A 20,614-nucleotide genomic window follows, 5' to 3' on the forward strand; every position below is an offset into this window, starting at 1 on the left:
TTTCTTCCATATCCCCAGCCAGCTAGGTGGAGCTAAGATCTGACCGGCCTTGGGCAGAGGTGAGGGAAGTGGGATCCAGGTGACAGGGATTTCTGCTCCAGTCTCACCCTCTGTTTTCAGTTGCCAAGGCACCTGCTGCCTCCAGCACCCTGGATGCTGCTCACATTGCAGCTGCCATCTTCTTGCCACTAGTGGCAATGATGTTGTTGGTGGGAGGTGTGTACCTCTACTTCTCCAGGTGAGTCTGCCTTCTCTTTTCATACTTGACTCACTCCTGCCTTGCATTCCCAACTCACAAGCTTCTTTGCCCCACAGGCTCCAAGGGAAAAGTCCCCTGCAGCTGCCCCGAACACGTCCTCGTCCCTACAACCGCATCACCGTGGAGTCAGCATTTGATAATCCAACTTATGAGACTGGAGTAAGTACCTATGCCAGCCTAGGCACCCTCCCCAGGACTCAATCCTCTACTCCCTTGGGTAGATAACCCAAAGATTCCTGCCAAGCCCTCTTTCTTCTCCTGAGGAAGTTATATTATGGTCTAACAAACATTATACAAGTTTCCAACTCCCAGAAGTCTCTTTCCTTTGCAGGACACGAGAGAATATGAAGTTTCCATCTAGGTGAGGGCAGCTTGGGGATCCTCAGCCCTGCACAGCAAGGTTCCCAGCTTCCTGCTGTACCTCCACCTCCTGTACATACCACCTGGGAAGATGCCACCAATCCCTCAAGAAGTTGTGCACCTCCCTGCCTGTGATGCCCACCATGGCCTATTTTCTTGGCACCCACTTAGGGCACTTCCTTGGGCCCAAATCAAGAAGCTTCTGACTCTGAGGAGAACACTGCTAGACCACAACACTGACAGCCAGCATTATGACCTCCCCATGCTCTGTTCCTCCTGCCTGGAAGCCACTGGCAGACAAAGAGTACTTTCTCCACATGGTCACCATCCAGCCCTGGCATATATGGGCCCAGTAGGGATGACTTGACAGAGGTGGAGACTGCACCAAGGTACTCTTCACAGGACCATCACGAGTGGTCAAAACTGCTCTCAACAGTGGCCTGAAAGACCAAACCTCATGGAGGTTTCCAATCCTTCTCTAAAGCCCTAGAAATGGAGCTTTGCCTCCTTCTCCATTCCAGTGGAGGCAATAATTAGAAGGGATCTAAAAGGGTTCATAGACTCTATCCCAAGCTCAGGTTGGGCTTCACCAGGTATTAACACTCCACACCAAAGGAGGACACCACTGGTTCCTGGCAGCTCTATACCCTGAGGAGAAGGAAACCTTCCTTGATGTTTATCTGGTTATGAACATTCCCTTTCCACTAGTCCCTCTTCCAAGCCATTTGCCAGCCTTCTCCTCCTGCCTGTTATGGCTTAAGAGGGGTAAGAATGCATATTCTGGAGAGGAGCAGAAGTCCAAGGACCCAGGAATTTGGCATGGATTGGGGGCAAGGAGGCTAGAAAACCCCAGGAAGAAGCCCAGGAGCTGGCTTAAGGCCACTTTGTATATATAATGTATTATATGGGGTCTGGGCTCCAGCCAGAGAACAAGCTTTTATTTCTGTTGTTTCCTTATTAAAATGGTGTTTTTTGGAAAAAAAAAACAGCAATGACTAGATTCATGGTGCTTTCTTGGAGGGAAAGGAGGGGATAGATAAATGGGATGTGGGCTTCAAGACCAGAAGGAATGTTAAATCATCAATCATCCCATCCTCAGATAAAAAAAAATTATGTTACATATAGTAACATAGGGACCACTGTCCCCAAAAAGTCAATTTAAAAAATAGCAAGTAAAATGAGAAGCCTGATGTCTAGTGGAACCCAAGAACTCAAATGCTCATCCAAACTAGACACAAGGCCCTAATTTGTCTTAGCCTCAGAAAATATACAGATTATCATACAATGCAGCTTAGGGGTTTGACTCCTAAATTAGGCAAAAGCCATGCCTATGGACTCTTTTAAAAGAGGTGGCCATGTAGGACCAGCTTAAATTCACTTCTACTTATGGTCCCCAGAATGCAAATGCTTAGTGTGTGCCCTACATAGCTGTTCATCAGAGTAAAGGAGTTATGAGATTCAGAAGCCAGAAGACAAAAATACCTGAAATAAATAATAGTGACTCGGACCTTCTTCTACTACAGTCTTCCATCCGAAAGGACTGGACGACAAATGGTGCACAACCCCTAGGACTAGCACAAGCCACTTGGAAGAATAGAGAAAGCAGAATGCAAAGTGCAGTGCCTATATTAACCACTAGAGGTCGCTTCTGAAGGCATCTATATCCCACCTACTTGTTCTCAATTCCCCTTGAATGTCTAGGGTTGGAGCTCTCCAAGGTGGCACCAATTTCTGTCCCCAAATGAGTTGACTTCATCTTCCAAGTTCCAAGCGGAAGGTATATGATTAGTTTCCCTGGCATTCATTAACACAACCAAGTCTTACTTTTCTCATGAGTCCACAACTAGTTCCTATTCTCAGCTGCAACTGATGGTGTTAACCAAAGCAAAACCTTGCTTGTTGGGTATGTGCCAATGGTTTACTTCCCTCCCCCTCCCCGCCCCGGGTCTGTAGGGCTTGAACTCTGGGCCTGGGCACTGTCCCTGAGCTCTTCAGCTCAAGGCTAGCACTCTACCACTTGAGCCACAGTGCCATTTCTATTTTTTCTGGTGGTTATTTGGAGATAAGAGTTTCAAGGACTTTCCTGCCTGGTGCTGGCTTTGAACTGCTTCTCAGATCTCAGCCTACTGAATTGCTAGGATTACAGGTATGAGCCACCAGCGCCTGGCCCAGTGGCTTACTTCTTACCCTATAATGCCTTCAGGCTGACACAACAGCACAGCTGGGCTCAAAGCAGTAGGAAGGAAGCTAGTGGCAGAGGGCAGATGAGGTTCCAACTTCTGAGGGCCTGTGACATGAAGTATAGCCCCAAGAGGGATATGAAGTCTTACCTCTTCCATACAAGCAACCTAGCTTAGCCCTCTTCTCAGAGGGTCACATCTCAGGCCCCAAAACACTAAAGTGTATTTGTTGGCTGAGGCTGACAGAAGGCAGAGAGTAGTCAACTTACATTCTCCACCTTCCCATGACATTATTCTTTCCAGAACCAATTGAGGGTCATCAGAAAAGTGAAAGTCAAACACACACACAACTTAAGACTATACACTGGCATCTACATTTATGTAACTCATTCTTCTTACTGTTCCCAAGGAGCAGCAACAGTTCTTCAGAATTGTCTAGCCTGTGAGTCAAGAAGTCTATTTAATTCTTAGTTCTGTCAGAAATTCATTATATGGTTAGGCAAGTCACTGCTCTTCTCTGGGCATCGGTAAATGGAGAAATGAAATAAGTCTCAAGGTCCTTTCCACTTTTATGATCCAGAGAATGCTGCGTGCAGCAACATTAAAAGCAGTCAGGACACAGCAACATGTCAACAATGCCAGCTAAACTTGTAGCAAGCACAGCTCTACAGTTCATTCCCCAATGTCATCCACAGCAAGCAGAGGCAGGTATCCGGCCCTTTCAGATGGCGATGTCAAGGGGAGTGGAGGACACCGGGTGCAGAAGCACGAATCCCCGCCCAGAATTCGAGATGAGGCACTCAAGACTACAAGTCCCAGCATGCACCATAGCAGGTCTCAAAAGCATTCCTTCCTCCCAGCAGGCAAATCACTTTCCCCCTCCCCATCCTACCTCGCCCCAGTCCACCCTATGGTATAGTGCAATGCACGCAGACGGAACTACAATTCCCACCACCCACCAAACCTATCGCGATCCTTATCCCAGGAGGCAACGCGCTCCCGCTCGCCCTGTGATCCGCTTAGCGCGTTGCAAGCAGGGAGTTGGAGTCCTCTGTAGATAGGTAGCTGGGCGTTGTCAGGACCACGCACTCCTGGGCATTTGGCTTCCCGTGGAATAGCGGGTCTCAGGAACAGTGGTCAAGAAAGGGTGGTAACTACAAGGCGATACCTCACTCGGTGTCAACACCACACAATGAAAGATGTTTGCGCAAAAATTAAAATGTCCAGAAAGGGAGGAAAAGGGAACAGCAGCTACCAACTAGCCACCAAAAGCGTCCGTTTTTGTTGTTTTTTGTCGCAATGGATTTTTTTTTTCATTACCGATATGGCGGCACGGCCCAGCCACACCTGACGCGAGAGTCAAACAATCTACATCCTTATGAATATAGCTGTCGCCGACAGCCAACTAAGCTCCATTCACAACCACACCGGCTCCTCCCTGCTCCAGCCGGAGGACTCCCAAGGGCATGGCGCCTATATCCCATTACCAAAATGGCGAAAGGAGAAGCTTTCTTGAGAGGCGCTGCAGGTGGCAATACGCCTGCGCGGGAGGCGACGGTGTGGTCTTGGAGCCGGAGGGGAAGCCCGCTCCACACGCCTGCGCGAGAACAGAGGGCTCTCGGTCTGCACACAAACACCAATAGGGGAAGAGCCTCCCGACTTCTGCGGCTGCGCTATGACCCCTGCGCGCTTTCCCAGGTGCCTGCGCGAGGGCGCAAGTCCCGCCCTTTTAGCCGAGTGCGCTGGCGCAGGACAGAAAGGCGGGGCTTCGGGGCTTCAGACGAATGCCAGCGCGGCTGCGCGCTGGGGGGTACCACCTCTCCGCGGCTGCGCGGGAGCCCGGCCGCCGGCTGTCACTGCGGTTGCGCGCGACGAGCGGCGATCCCGGGGCGCCTGCGCGGGTGGCTTTGCGGGCGCTCGCGGTAAGTTTGCGCCAAGTGCGCGGCAGCCGGGACGCAGACGGCGGCAGCGGCAAGAGGCGGAGTCCGGGACCACCCCCCCATCACCCTCCCCCCCCCCCCAGTCACCTCACGTACCACAACCTCACCTAACCTCTCACCCCCCCTCCAGTCCCCCGACCCCGGGATGGCAGCGCCCGCCAACCTTCCCGACCGGACCAGCGGTCACCAGCGCCGGCTTTAGCCTGTGGGACTAGGCCCCACCGAGGCCTGACCCCCAGAGCCGGGGCCCACTGTGCAGCCAGCTGCTGGGCCGGAGCTGAGGGGATTCTCCCCCCTCGCGGCCCGTGGGGAGGACGCTGCCGTCCCAGGGACTGGGGACCGGGGGGTGGGGGGGAGCCAGGGCGAGGAAGTCGGGGTCCGCGTTGGAGAAAGAGAAGGGGAGCCAGAGTCAGGAGCGCTCCTTTTCCCCGTTTCCCCCCTCCCCCTGGGGCTGGGGGGGCCGGAGCCGAGAGCGCCCAGCTCCGGAGGTGGATGAATGTGGGAGAAAATGGAGACCAAGACGATCGTGTACGACTTGGACACGTCGGGGGGGCTGATGGAGGTAAGACTGGCCCTCAACCCCTTCCCCCAGCTCCGGGAGGGAACCTCCGCCCCACAAAGCCGGCCCTAAGCTTCAAGCACTAGAGGGCTGGGGGGGGAGGGGGGATGTTCTTCCTCACCCAGTCTCTTCCAACCATTTCTGCAATTTGGGAGGCTGAGCCTGATCAGCTTCCTAGGACGCTTGTAGCAGTTTCACCTACCCGCCGCCCTCGATTTGCTCTCCTGAGGCTTCAGCCCACTCCATCTCGATGCACCGGCGGGCCTCCCCACCCCCTTCTTGCCGGCCCCTTTGTGCTTCCCCCACCACGTCCGGGTACCGGGCTTCAGGCCTCTCCCGTGCCGGGCATTGGAGTCCCCCACTGTCCATACAAGGAAGTGGCGAGAAGGGAACCGCGCACCGTTTCCCCATCCCCCCCCCCATCCTCCCCATTTGGAAGAAGCTTTTCTCGTTGTTGTGCTGCAGGAACGCTGTTAGGGTGGGCTGTCCCTGGTTCCGGGGACTGAGAGGTTCTGGGAGCAGCCTGGATGGGAGGAAGAAGGACAAAAGGGGGGAGAGGGGTGGGTGACGGAGAAGCTGTGCCTGGGAGGCGACGGACCGCCCGGGAGCTCCGAGTATGCACACACGCCGTTTGTATGTGTGTACAGCAAATCCAAGCTCTGCTGGCTCCCCCCAAGACGGACGAGGCAGAAAAGCGGAGTCGGAAGCCCGAGAAGGAGCCCCGGAGAAGCGGCAGGGCCACCAACCACGACAGCTGCGATAGCTGCAAGGAAGGTGGAGATCTCTTGTGCTGCGACCATTGCCCGGCCGCCTTCCACCTCCAGTGCTGGTAAGGCTGGGGACCCCTGCGGAGGCCCCTGGCGGAGCCCCCTCGGTACATTCCTTCACCTGGCCTGCCCTTGCCTGGCGAAATAACGGGCGCTTGCAGCCGCTAGCTGGCTCTGCAGCCTCTGGGACGAGCGCCTCCCCGCCCCCGGGTGTCTGCCCAGATCCGGCCGTTTTGCGGGGAGGCGCAGCGGGGGTTCCGGATCCCGCGGTGGGGGTTGGGAGGAGTATGGCGAGCCCAGTCTGAGATTGGAAGTCGCTGGGGAGCCGAGACCGAGCGGCCCGGCGGTGGCGGGGGAGGAAGGGGAGGAGCTCCGAGCCCCGTGCCGCTCGGCGGCCGCGCGCTCGCGGCCCCCAGAGCTCCTGTCGGGTCGGGCTCTCCTCCTGGTGGGTGCGCGGAGCCTTCAGCCGTCCAGCCGCCCTGGTCCAGACCCCAGCGAGCCCGCGCTTGAGGCTCCGGAGGAAATCATGGAGGGTGTCTCTCGAGTCCGCCTCTTCTTTTCCTCTCTGTTTACAATATGGCGACCTGCCTTTAATTTATATTTTTATTCTCAGCGCCATTTTGGCTGCATATATGAATTGCAAAGGTCCTCCGGAGAACAGTGGGGGCAAACCCCGAGTCTCTTCTGCAGAATCTCCTGGGGGCCAGGCCGTTTGGTCCCTTTCTCTGCCTTTGCCTACCCCCTGTTGCCTCTCGGAGAGTTGCCTCCCTCCTCCCCTTTTTTCCCCTCCCTGCGCTGCCGCCTCTTAGGAAATCAGGCCTGGTTAGACAATTAAAATTGCCCTTGGGCGCCGATTTCACTTCTCTGCCCTGGATTGGTGAGCCCTGGACTGCAAAATTCTTTGCTGCTGGGTCAGGTTTGTGTGTGGTGGCTCTGGAAAGGCATTTTTAAGGAGCTGAGCTGGAAAGTCGAGCCCCCCCCCCCTCCCTTTAGTGAATGCAAGAAGAGGGGAGAGACCTAAGAGAAAGGGAGGAGACCTTGCTTGCGCGCACCAGATGCTTGATCTTCAGCAGCTCAGCACAGAACAGTCTCAAAGAGTTTAAACTTCATCTTTGCTTGGAGAAAGCATCTCTGCCTGCCACTTGAACCCGTATCGCGTCTTTTTTTTGCTGGGTCTCCTGTTGTTCAACAGCTGACTAAGGCAGTCGTTTGAGAGGAGAGCCAGAAGAAAAGGGGCTGCTTGGTTGCCTTTTTTGGCCTTCAGTTTTTGTTTTTTAAACGAAATTTTCCTTAAAGTTACTCCACAGTTCTCTCACATTCCACCTCTCACTCTGTAGAATAGTATCTATTGTATTTGTGCTAATTGCAGATTTTGAAGCATTTATTAGTAAGATGACTGATACTGGTAAATGAAATCTGTGATTAGAAATTTTGTAGGAAACTCTTCCTTACCATTTCTAAGACACATAACCCAGGAGAGCACACCCCATCCTGGCTTGTAATGTTGCAGAGACAAAAATGACTATCCTGGAGGAAACTTTGCTGTTGGCCTTCAAGTTGTTATTGTGAAGTGAGTCATAACAGCAGTAGGGGTGTGTGGATTTTAGCATTTATTTCCTCTTAGGTGTACTCCCCTGGAGAAAATATCTCTAGTCAAGATTCCTCTGCTGCTCTTGAGTACAGGAGTTAATGCCTGCATGTTGTGTTGCTTGCCAGTTACTTTCAATTACTTATATTTTTTATTGTGCTTGATACATGTACTGGACTGTTATAGACCAATTAACTTTGTACGTGCACGTGCCACATGTGTGCCTGTGTGCTCACGCATGTGTGCTGGTCCTATGGCTTGAACTCAGGACCTGGGCAGCATTCCTAAGCTATTGTGCTTAACACTGACACTACCACTTGAGCCACAGCAACACTTAGGGCTTTTGGGTGGTTTTGGAGATAAGAGTCTCAGGGACTTTCTTTCTTAGGCTACCTTTGATCCAGGAGCCTCATATCTCAGCCTGAATATCTGGGTGTAAGCATGAGCCACAGCCCTGGGTGTGTAGGCTAATGTTTTATCCCTAGGATGAAGTGGATGTTAACCAAGTGGTGACTCCCTTGTTGAGAGTGGTTGATAAGCTCTATATTATTTTAAAATCTCATTTGTTTAATAATATTGGAATTGTTTATTAGAAATCTGAGACATAGACAAGGTATCCTATATTTTGCCTAAGAGTGGGCTGTTAAGTGTTTTGTTTTGTCAATCCTGGGGCTTGAAGTCAGGGCCTGAGCACTGTCCCTGAGCTCTTTCACCCAAGGCTAGCACTCCACCACTGAGCCACAGCTCCACTTCCTGTTTTCTGGTGGTTAATTGGAGATTAACCATGCACTTTCCTGCCTGGGCTACTCTGAACTCCAATCCTCAGATCTCAGCCTCCTAAGTACCTAGGATTACCAATATGAGCCACTAGTGCTCAGTAGAGCTACAGTCTTGAGTAGGAAAAGACAACTGATTGCTGCAGGGTTCTGAGTTCAAGCCCCAGTTACTGGTACATACACAAAAAAGGAAAGAATCGGAGACTCTAAAACCTAATCTCTTAATCTTTTAATTAGGTAAGTCTAAGTCTTAAAAGGTTGCAACAACAGTTTCTGCTTTAGCTGGAAGGAGAAAGAGGGACTTTTTAGCTGTTGGTGAGACTCGGGCCAGAATATATTTCATTGGATACTTTTTTTTTCTTTATTTCTTTTTGAAATCATGAATAGTAACTGGTAATCAGAGATTTGAGAAATGGTAGTGAATGAGGTAGGGTTTGTTTCATGTCTTTAGTTTTCCCTTTGAAGATGCCAGTACTGAATGTACCATTGACTTACCTGAGTTATTATCTAAATCACAAAATATTTTAGGTTTTTCTGGAAAGGTAGGAAGACCTTTTTTTTTGTTGTTTGTGAACTCAGGGACTGGGTGGGCACTGTGTCTGTCCTTCTGCTCAAGGCTAGCACTCTACCACTTTTAGCCACAGCGCTGCTTCAGGGTTTTTGGTGGTTTATTAAAATTTCTCACAAACTTTCCTGCCTGGGCTGGCTGGCTTTGAACCATAATCCTCAGATCTCAGCCTCCTGAGTAGCTAGTGCCCAGTGCCCAGTTGAGAAAGACTTTTAAATAGAAATACACTAAGATGACTTTCAGTAAGGTTTATCCCACTTTCCTACCTCCATCGCACACTCCCCAGTGATGGAAATGAAGTACCTTCTGGGCTACACTCACATCCGAAATCCCAGCTTCTCAGGAGACTGAGATTTAAGAATCACTGTTAGGGGGCTGGGAATGTGTCTCCGTGGCAGAATGCTTGCCTATCATACGTGAAGCCCTGGTTCAAGTCCTCAGTACCACATAAATAGGAAAACCCAGAAGTGGTGCGTGGCAAAAGAAGCTCAAGGACAGTGTCCAGGCCCTGAATTCAAGCCCCCAGGACTGACCAAAAAAAGAGAATCACTGTTTGAAGCCATCCTGAATAGAAAAGCCCATGAGGATTCTTACCTCTAGTTAACCTGCAAGAAGCTGGAAGTGAGCTGTGTCTCAAGTGGTAGAGTGCCAGCTTTGAGGAAAATAGTTCAGGGACAGTGCCCAGGCCCTAAATTCAAGCTCCAGTGCCAGTTGTACCCTCCATACCCCCAGAGAAAGAAAGAAGGTGGGTACCAGTGGCTCATGCCTGTAATACTAGCTATTCAAGAGGCTGAGATCTGAGGATCACAGTTCAGAGCCAGCCCAAGAATAGTCCATGAGACTTTGTTTCAGTTGTGGGGCTTGAACTCGTGACATGGGCACTGTACCTGAGTTAGTTGTTTTGCTCAAGGCTAGCTCTCTACCACTTTGAGCCACAGTACCACTTCCTGTTTTCTGGTGGTTAATTAGAAATAAGTGTCACAGACTTCTGCGTAGACAACTTTGAACTGAGATCCTCAGATCTCAGCCTCCTGAGTAGCTAGGATTACAGGCATGAGCCACTGGCATTCACCTGTCTGTGAGACTCACAGAAAAAGCCTGAGGTGGTGCTGTGGCTCAACTGGTAGGTAAAGTGCCTCTTGAGCAAAAGGAACTCAAGGACAACCCTGAGGCCCAGAGTTCAAGCCCCAGGACTGGGGAAGGGTAGGGATATGAAGTACTTGGTTAATCAAACCAACCAGTGTTGTGAAGTCAAGCTGTCAGTGTGTGAGACAATTTTGATTCCTTTTTATGTTTTTTATTAACTTGTCCTATTACTGCTTACTTGTACCATATGGGAGTGAGGTTAAGGCTGTGTTTTCTCTTGCTTCCCTTATGAACTGGTTAAGAGTGAATTATTTGAAACCAGCCCACACAGGAAAATCTATGAGACTCGTATCTCCAATTAACCACCACAAAACTGGAAGTGGAGCTGTGGCTCAAATGAATTCAGGCCCTGAGTTCAAGTCCCGCAACCGACCAAAAAAGTAAATTATTTAGATGAGCATAAGGATGGTAATATCCCTTACATACAGAAGTATGTAAGGAAGTATGCACAGGAGTGAAGTTGTAAGTTTGCAAATGCTGTAGGTCATTACTGCAACGTTGCTGTATTTCTCCATTCAAAGTTCTGTAAGACAAGACCTTTATCTGGCTTACCAGTCTGCCTCACAATGAACTGAATCTAGTTCCAGAAATATTTCCTAGGCAAACTTTGCCTCCCAGGCTTAGTGACATAGCCATAAACCACAGAGGATTTTTCTTTTCTTTTTCTTTTTTTTTTTTTTGGCCAGTCCTGGGCCTTGAACTCAGGACCTGAGCACTGTCCCTGGCTTCTTTTTGCTCAAGGCTAGCACTCTGCCACTTGAGTCACAGCACCACTTCTGGCCGTTTTCTGCATATGTGGTGCTGGGGAATTGAACCCAGGGTTTCCTGTATCCAGGCAAGCACTCTTGCCACTAGGCCATATCCCCAGACCCCACAGGGGATTTTTCTAAAATAAACTACTGGAGGAAATGACTGTTCAAATAAGTTGTTTTAATTGTCCTGTGTATTATCTCTGGCTGGTACACTGTTGGGAGAGGTATTCTTCTTCCCAGTTAAATGAGGAACCCTATATCTTGGTTTTCAGTAACCATCAAAGCTTTTAGCTGGGCACCAGTGGCTCACATTTGTAATCCTAGTTAGGAGGCTGAGCTCTGAGGATCATGGTTCCATGCCAGCTGGGGCTGATAAGTCACCAGGAGACTCTTATCTACAATCAGCCACTGGAAAACCAGAAGTAGTGCTGTGGCTCTAAGTGGTAGAGTGCTATCCTTGAGCAAAAGAGCTTAGAGACACCACCCAGGCCCTGAGTTCAAGCCCCACCCCACCCCCCCATAAAAAAAGTTTTTACTGTTCCCTGGTTATCCTAATCTCTGTCATAATACAATAGTCTTAAATTGAGCTTTTTGTTTTTTCTTTTTCTCAATGTGGCTGAATCTGCCAAGGTACAGGCCCCAGAGGGCTGTCCCCATCACTCAGAGGGTTCCGCCCCTCCTGGAGTCCCACCCTTTCTGTCAAGGCCCACTTGCTAGCCAGAGACCATCTCTCACCTGAGGACCCCTGACTGAAGAGGCCCCAATTGAACTTTTTCTAATCTCCATGGACTCATCTGTGTGGAATCACTAGTTGAACTTTGGTCATCATTGGTCCATCTTTCTGGTTAAGATGGATTGTTGTTACTGATAGAGTAAATACCATAGAATAACAATAATGAGACTAACTGAAACCTGACTGGTTTCTTTTTATGGTTTTTACATGGCATTTTGCTCCAGACAGACAGGAACCAAAATGGTCTGATTGAGAAGTGCATCTACCTCAGCAGACCTCAGCATGGTCCCTTCCCGTCAGACAGATTTCTGTAGCATTTGCCTCCGCATGTTATATTTGGAATTGTTGGCTGGCTTTCCTCTCTCTGGTGTTGGCAGCAAGATCCAAAATGAGGTTTTCGAAGAATGAGAGTAAAAAGGTCTCTATGCACAGGCAAAACTAAGCTCAGCTTGGTGTTTTGCATTTTTAATTTTCAGTGAGTCATAACAAAGGTTTCACACATAGAATAGATTCTAGAAAAGGTTTTCTGAAAATCTTTACTGTTTGAACTTGGTTTTTTTGAGACAATTTTGCTGTAGCCCAGGCAGACCTGGAACTTACATGGAGTTATAGGTCCTTGTTAGCAGGCCTGACTAGGTAACAGATTTTGTGTAACACGGCAAATATTCAGTGGTATCATTACAGGAAATTTTTCATTTGAGAAATCCATTAGCATGCTCAGTAAAAGGTAGCATGCAGTTATAATCTCAACAGTCTCCTACTGCTCAAGACTCTCAAAGTACAAATGGGCTTCACTAATATATGAGGACAGTTTTGTCTTTTACTTGTAAATTGTGAATTTTTTACAAGCACAAAACATATTATTTACATGTTGCCTTTTTTTTAATTTGGAGATGAGATTCTACTATAAAATCTTGGTCAGGTATGCCTTCAGTTGTGATTTTTTTTTTTTAAGCTACATCAGAAGAATGTCCGATACATTGTCTAATTTGATCTGAAAGGAATTCAAGTGGTCACTACTATATGTTGAAGGAAATCCACATGTTTTGTTAATCTGAGTAAAAGAACTGGAATATAAAATTTCTCAAGGGCTTAGTGAACCTTTTCAAGGTTCTGTTTATAGTATTAGTACTTTTTTTTGTTTGTTTGTTTGTTTTTTGGCCAGTCCTGGGCCTTGGACTCAGGGCCTGAGCACTGTCCCTGGCTTCTTCCCACTCAAGGTTAGCACTCTGCCACTTGAGCCACAGCGCCGCTTCTGGCCGTTTTCTGTATATGTGGTGCTGGGGAATCGAACCTAGGGCCTCGTGTATCCGAGGCAGGCACTCTTGCCACTAGGCTATATCCCCAGCCCCTAGTATTAGTACTTTATTCCTTCTTATAGCTGGCCAATATTCCATTGAATTGCTATACCAGCTTTATCACTTATTGTTTAGTGGACATTTGGGTTGTTTTTATTTTTTGCTATCGTAAACTAATGGTGCTTTGAGTATGTGGTGGGTACACATCTTAGGATAGACATATGTTTTAATTTTACTTGGATATTTACCAAGTGGTGGAGTTGCTGGGTTATATACGCTTATGTTTAACCTTTCAGAGGAACTGCCTGGCAACTTTCCACTGTGTCTTCATTTTAATTTCCTATCTTTATTTCAGAGGCAGGAACGTCTTGCCCTCAGGCCATATAAAAGATGAGAATAATTTGTTTGGGGAGGCTTTTTTTTTTGGCCAGTCCTGGGGCTTAGACTCAGGGCCTGAGCATTGTCCCTGGCTTCTTTTTGCTCAAGGCTAGCACTCTGCCACTTGAGCCACAGCGCCACTTCTGGCCGTTTTCTGTATATGTGGTTTGGGGAATTGAACCCAGGGCCTCATGTACACGAGGCAAGCACTCTTGCCACTAGGCCATATCCCCAGCCCTTGGGAGGCATTTTTGATTGGTGTTTTGGTGGGACAGCAGGTTGAACTCAGGGCCTTGCACTTGTTAGGCAAGCTAACACTCAAGCCACAACTCCCAAAGTTGTTTAGTACGTGACAGGACAAACAAACATGCATGGTTTTCGTTGACTACCCATGGCCCCTATATTGATAATTTTATATGACCTTCATTCATTCGTTTGTTTACTGCCTGTTAGGGGACTTGAACTCAGAGTTTGGGCACTGCCTCCAAGCTTTTATGCTTAAGGCTAATGTTCTACCACTTGAGCCACAGCTCCATCCTTTTCTCGCTCTTTTGGTGATTAATTGGAGTCTCACAGACTTTCCTGCCTGGGCTGGCTTTGAACCACAGTCCTCAGATTTCAGCCTCCTAAGAAGCGAGGATTACAAGTATGAGCTACCAGTACCCAAAAGCTTTTTTTTTTTTTTTTTAATATCCAGATAGCCCTTGGCAGGAAAAAAAAAAAAAGGTTTCTCCCATCCCTGTTTGGTTATTTCAGTGCTAAAGATGGAACCTAGGGCCTTGCTTTTTTGTTTTGGTTTTGCCTATACTGGGGCTTGAACTCAGGCCCTTACACTGTTGCTTAAATCTTTCTGCTCATGGCATACTCCACCACTTGAGTTATACCTCTACTTCAGACTTTCTGCTGATTAATTGGAGATAGTTGGCCTGGCTCCAGAGTGATTCTCAGATATCAGCCCTCCTGAGTAGCTAGGATTATAGGCATAAACCACTGACTCTCAGCTTCCATTCTTTTCTTTTCTTTTTTAGAAATTGTGTTGTAAGGCTTCTAGATATAAATCCCTTGTCAGATACATGTTTGCAAGCATTCTGTCATTCCACTGGTGGGTGCTTTACAGTTGTTGTTTTTTTAATCTTATTTAGAAAAAGATGATTGACTTAAGCGTAGTTTAATGTCTATACTATTTATGAGTAAAGTTTCATTTATGAGGTCCACTTAATATGGTACATCTGAGTAAAGAGAGTGTTGCAATGGGGCTTAGTGTATTGCTGTCTAAACTTTTCTGGATAACTTAGTAAAGACATCTGAAGCTGGAAGTTACTTTAGAGAAAACATTTTTTAAAAAACAAAATATTTTTTTAAAAAACAAGCTGGGCTGGGAATATGGCCTAGTGGTAAAGTGCTCACCTCATATACAGGTTGAACCTGGGTTTGATTCCTCAGCACCACATACATAGAAAAAGCTGGAAGTGGCGCTGTGGCTCAAGTGGTAGAGTGCTAGCCTTGAGCAAAAAGAAGCCAGGGACAGTGCTCAGGCCCTGAGTTCAAGCCCCAAGACTAGCAAAAAACAAAACAAACAAGCTGCTGAGTTCTGGTGGCTCACACCTGTAATCTTAATTTCAGAAGACAGATCTGAGGATCAAGATTCGAGAGCCTGTAATTCTAGCTTCTCAGGAGACTGAGATCTGAGGATCACAGTTCAAAACCTGCCCAGGCAGGAAAGTCCTCGAGACTCTTTATCTCCAATTAACCACCAGAAAACCAGAAGTGGTACTGTGGCTTAACTGGTGGAGTGCTAGCCTGAGCACAAAAGCACAGGAACAGTGCCCAGGCTCAGAGTTCAAGCCCCAGGACAGTGAGGTGGGTGGGGGAGAGGGTTGTATGCTCAAGGACAGTGCCAGGTCCTGAGTTTAAGCCCTACAACCAACACACACACACACACACACAAAACCCACAAACAAATCTACCACCTGCCTTTGGTCAGGATGATCACTTGGCACTCACCAGCACGATATAAAATTTGTGTATAGACATTTCTCAGACTTAGAGGCCCCTAATTTTAAAGGGAAGATTTTAATTGCCTTGGTTTGGTGGTAACAGCTTGGGGTGAAAGTAACTCTAAATCAATTAATGTGTTGTCTTTGAACCCAGTTAATAAGATCAAAACATTGTTTGCATACTCCAGCATGCTTACCTTTTTGTGTCTTTATATAAACCTAGATAGTTAATAGGATAACAGTGCAAAGAATATTTGCTTGATGGTTTTATATAGATCACTAAAAGAAACAGTCTGCTTAATGCCCTAAAGAGGATTTTTGCTACCTAAAAATGAAGATGTCCTTCTTAACGAAAATGGAGACATCTTTTCTCCTATAAGTGACAGATGAAGCTGAATGTAATAGTTTTTTGTTGTTGTTTGCTGATCCTGGGGCTTACTTGGGCTTGTGTGCTGTCCCTGAACTTGTCCTGCTTGAGGCACATACTCTACCACTTAAGCCATAGTACCACTTTGAGCTTTTTTTTTTTTTTTTGAGTAGTTTATTGGAGATGAGAGTGTCACAGGCCAGGCGCCAGCATTAATTCTAGCTACTCAGGAGGCTGAGATCTGAGGATCCAAGTTCAAAGCCAGCCCAGGCAGGAAAGTCCATGAGACTCTTATCTCCAATGAACCACCAGAAAACCAGAATTGGCACTGTGACTCAAGTAGTAGAGCACTAGTCTTTAGCTAAAGAGCTCAAGAACAGCACCCAGGCCCAGAGTTGAAGCCCCACAGCCGACCAAAAACAAAAGAATGTCACAGAACTTTGTGCCTAGGCTAGCTTCTTTGAACCACAATCCTCAGATCTCAGCCTCCTGAGTAGCTAGGATATAGGCATAAGCCACCAACCCACGGCATAATGTGGTTTTTAGGGTTTGTTGTTTTCTTCCTAATATATTATTGTTTTAGAAGTGATATACAGTGAGTTTACCTTTACATATGTCAGATAATAAGTACATTTCCTTTCACGTGGTGTCATCTGCTCCCTCATTATCTTCCATTCACTCCCTCCCATTTCCACCCATGAGTTGCGTAGTTCACTTTCATCAATATCCAGTGCATACCACTGCTGTACTTTTTCACCATTTTTCCTCTGAACCTTGCCCTATACCTAGCTTATGCACAATTCCTTGAGTGTGGTTAAGTGGACTACCTAGTCGAAAATTTGGGTTTCTGATGCCCTTTAACTAGGTTAATACAGCACAAGCTCCATTCTTGTTTTAAGATACCAAGAGCTTTTAAGTCACCAGAACTGGCGGCGGGGGGGGGGGGGGGGGTTGTCTGATTTCCCTCCCTTTGCCAACTTCTCTGACTTGAGGCCCCAGACTACAACATGGCCAGCTGCATCACTGTTCAACAAGTAACACTTATAAAAGCACTTTTCTGCATAATGCTAGCCTCCCAAGAGACACAGGACAGGAGTATAGCTGTCCCTTTGCCAGTTCCTGAAAGAGGAAGACATTGTATTCAGTACAAGTCCTAGACCAAATTTCAGAAAGGCACTTTGGTATTACAGATTTGATACCATGCACAAGACACATGCACAAGTTACTAGCTGACTACTTTTCTCATGATGAGAGCACTTAAGTAGAATGAGAAGATGACTTCTTTTCCTTCCTGTTATTTCCAAATGTCCGAATCCTCATTGTTTAAGTCTAAATCTAGGTCTCAACTAGTGAGAACAAAGATGAGATTTTTAGCACATTTGTATGGTAGGAAAAGCTTAGGAATAGAATACACTGATGAAAGAAGTCATTGAATTTTTCTTTAACCCATCACCTAGGAAGAACTTGACCTCTACATTAAGCAGTTACTGACATTGAAATAAATTATTAGTTACTGAAATGGAAGTAAGCAAATCTCTTGAAGATGGATAAAATTTCCTAAGCCAGGGGCTGGGATATGGCCTTGTGGCAAGAGCACCTGCCTTATATACATGAAGCCCTGGGTTCAATTCCCCAGCACCACATATATAGAAAACGGCCAGAAGTGGCGCTGTGGCTCAAGTGGCAGAGTACTAGCCTTGAGCAAAAAGAAACCAGGGACAGTGCTCAGGCCCCTGAGTCCAAGGCCCAGGACTGGCAACAACGACAAAAAAAAAAAAAAAAAAAAAATTCCTAAGCCAGGTGCTATAGGATTATGCCTATAATCCTAGCTGCTCAAAAGCTGAGACCTAAGGATCATAATTCAAAGTCAGATTGAACAGGAAAGTCCATGAGACTCATCTCCAATTACACACCAGAAAATGGGAAGTAGAGCTGTGGCTCAAAGTGATAGAGTGCTATCCTTGAGCAAAAGAGCTCAGGGACAGCACCCAGGCCCTACCAAAATAAATCTTATTTTTCATTAATAAAAACGTAAGATGACCATTTCTTCATAATTACAGTTGCTTTCCTCTATGTTTATAATTTTGGTGCTTTTAGTCATTTTGTGTAGGATACCTACCAGGAAATGTTTGCCAGTTTTAACAAGACAAATGACAGAATAAGGGAGAGAAATTCCACAACCTGTCATGATTCTTTCCTACTATTTGTGCTCTGCATGAGGCTCTTTTTGAAATAAGCTTCAGTGAACAGGCGAGGACTTTCTGTGAGTTTGATTTTAACTGCAGCCGAAAAATACCAGTTCACCTCCAAGCCAGGCAGGGGAACCTCTCAGACTGAGTTCCAAGTAAACCCTGTTTTTACTCACTTGTGACCTGCAGACGGATATTGAATATTATTTTCTCTTGAAGAGAGTGCAGTGTCCAGAAGAACTTGTAGTTTAGATTCATCTCTGCATTATGAAATCAGGCAACAGATTTTCTCTTTACCAATCTTTAGACTCCTGTGATGAACTAGGCTTGAACTTCAGGCCTAGGTACTGACCCTGAACATTTTTGGTAGAGACTCCCACTTTACCACTGAAGCCACAGCTCTGTGTGTGTGTGTGTGTGTGTGTGTGTGTGTGTGTGTGTGCATGCGCGCGCATTTAATTGGAGATGTGGAGATAAGGATCTCATGGACTTTCCTGCGTGGGCTAGTGTCAAGCCATGATCATCAGATCTCAGCTTCCTAAGTAGCTAGGATTATAGGCCTGCGTCATTCCTAAATTCACTGACTTGTCAGCTAGAATTCTGCTAATTCTTTGTTTTAACAAAACTTTGGAAACATTAGAGGGAAACTTTGTGATGAATTTTTTCCATAGAAAGTCATTGGTTATTTTTCAGAATGTATCATGAAGATTATACTTCATGAATCTCTAAATAAAAGTGTTACTTTTTTGGATGCTCTATCCATCCTTTGTGGTCCTCGTGGTTTTTCCTGGCATAATCACTCTTAACTTAGCAAACTATCATACCAAAAGAAACACCTAATTCTATGATACTCGACATCTTTGCAGGCTGTGGTTTGTTGGTATTAAGGAAACTATCTTAAGAACATTGTCTAAATTTATTTAAATGTGGTAAACTACTCATGCTCAAAGCTATATGCTTGCTGCATTTCTTAAAGGGCCTTCCTCAGATCTTACCATTTGTGTGCACACTTACAGACCTCTAGGTGATCATTCTTGTTTTGTTTTGTTTTTGCCAGTCCTGGGCCTTGGACTCAGGGCCTGAGCTCTGTCCCTGGCTTCCTTTTGCTCAAGGCTAGCACTCTGCCACTTGAGCCACAGCGCCACTTCTGACCGTTTTCTGTATATGTGATGCTGGGGAATCGAACCCAGGGCCTCATGTATACAAGGCAAGCTCTCTTGCCACTAAGCCATATCCCCAGCCCCTAGGTGATCATTCTTTGGGTAGGGACTATCTGAGGAAAAAAAAAAGTGGGCCAAAGGGGGGGGAAATTGTGGCTCTCTATCTCTGAAAAGTATTTTCAACTCCTAAATAGGTCACTGGGGGTATAGCTGGAAGGCTTTGGAAACACAAGTAAGCACTTAGCCGTGGCATCAAACCACGACAGCACAGTTTGACAGCATGCCCAGGAGATTACTTCAGTCTCGAAGGGTAGAGAGCTTTGAGGTTTATGAGAATTGGGGGATGGGAGAAGAGTGTAAGAAGGATGGAATGAGTTCTATGATGTTAAGGCCCAAATAATATTCTCCCTCCTTTTTTTGCTTTTATGAACTTGTTGGGATGTTATGTGAAGTAGAAATTTGCTTTTGAGAAAAGCAACTGGGTCTTAAGTAGAAACCTGTTCTCCTTGTTGTTTTGTTTTGTCAGTTGTAGGGCTTGAACTCAGAGCCTTAGCTCTTTTGCTCAAGGCTAGCACTCTATCACTTTGAGCCACAGCTTTTGGTTTTCTGGTGGCTAATTGGAGGTATGAGTCTCACAGACTTTTTCTGCTTGGGCTGGATTTGAACCGTGATCCTCAGATCTCAGCCTCCTGAGTAGCTAGCATTACAGGTGTGAACCACCACCACCAGTCTGAAGTTGGTTTTTAAATAAAGACATAGTTAATTTTCTTTTTTTTCCAATCCTTTATAGGATTTTAGGTCCAATACTGTAAACTGTCCCAGATTCCTCAATTCATCTTCAAAGAGAATGACCTGGGGGCTGGGAATGCCTGGTGGTGGTAAGAGTGCTTGCCTCACATACATGAAGCCTTGGGTTTGATTCCCCAGCACTACATATATAGAAAACTGCCAGAAGTGGTGCTGTGGCTCAAGTGGTAGAGTGCTAGCCTTGAGCAAAAAAGAAGCCAGAGACAGTGCTCAAGCCCTGAGTCCAAGGCCCAGGACTGGCCAAAACAAGGGAGGGAGGGAGAGAGAGAGAGAGAGTACACGGCCTGGCTACTTCCTTTTTCTTGGTAGTTCACTAAAATTGGCAAGAAAGCAGTACCTCTGACACTCTTCTAGAATGCACAGTTGTCGGCTGGGAATATGGCCTACTGGTAAAGTGCTCGCCTCGTATATATGAAGCCCTGGGTTTGATTCCTCAGCACCAGATAGAAAAAGCCGGAAGTGGTGCTGTGGCTCAAGTGATAGAATGCTAGCCTTAAGCAAAAAGAAGCCAGGGACAGTGCTCAGGCCCTTAGTTCAAGCCCCAGGACTGGCAAAAACAACAACAACAAAACAATAGAATACACAGTTGTAATTGGTTATTTTTCCCAATGGAGCATTCTCCAGTACTGTTAGAAAATGACTATTGAGGCCAGAATGTTGACCTTTTTCCGAAGTATCTAGTCTTGAGCATCTATCACAGGTGAAAGAACGAAGCTCCTTTTCAAGATGTTTACAGCCAACCCATCTTCCATTATGAAGAAGCCAGGATTGTAAGAATAACCGAGTCAGT

At 46.8% G+C, this 20,614-nt stretch overlaps 2 protein-coding genes across 4 annotated transcripts in view; both read left to right on the plus strand.

The window, feature by feature from the left end:
- The window catches only part of Sez6 (seizure related 6 homolog), a 46,693-nt gene extending 44,160 nt beyond the window's left edge, over nucleotides 1-2,533 (plus strand). Inside the window, exons 15-18 of one of the 3 annotated variants that reach the window (XM_048366206.1) lie at nucleotides 121-238; nucleotides 316-418; nucleotides 591-620; nucleotides 791-2,533. In XM_048366206.1, the coding sequence (XP_048222163.1) occupies nucleotides 121-238; nucleotides 316-418; nucleotides 591-620 (251 nt within the window). In that variant the 3' untranslated portion in view covers nucleotides 791-2,533. Of the gene's footprint in view, nucleotides 1-120; nucleotides 239-315 lie in introns of all 3 variants that reach the window. The other 2 variants (XM_048366205.1, XM_048366204.1) reach the window with 2 other exon arrangements.
- Nucleotides 2,534-4,635: 2,102 nt separating this feature from the next.
- Nucleotides 4,636-20,614, plus strand: part of Phf12 (PHD finger protein 12) — a 48,718-nt gene continuing 32,739 nt past the window's right edge. The window contains 2 exon segments of the mRNA XM_048366807.1: nucleotides 4,636-5,301; nucleotides 5,946-6,127. Coding sequence (XP_048222764.1) covers nucleotides 5,236-5,301; nucleotides 5,946-6,127 — 248 coding nt within the window. The 5' untranslated portion in view covers nucleotides 4,636-5,235.

Source organism: Perognathus longimembris, chromosome 17, assembly GCF_023159225.1.
Source record: "Perognathus longimembris pacificus isolate PPM17 chromosome 17, ASM2315922v1, whole genome shotgun sequence".
Taxonomy (NCBI): Eukaryota; Metazoa; Chordata; class Mammalia; order Rodentia; family Heteromyidae; genus Perognathus; species Perognathus longimembris.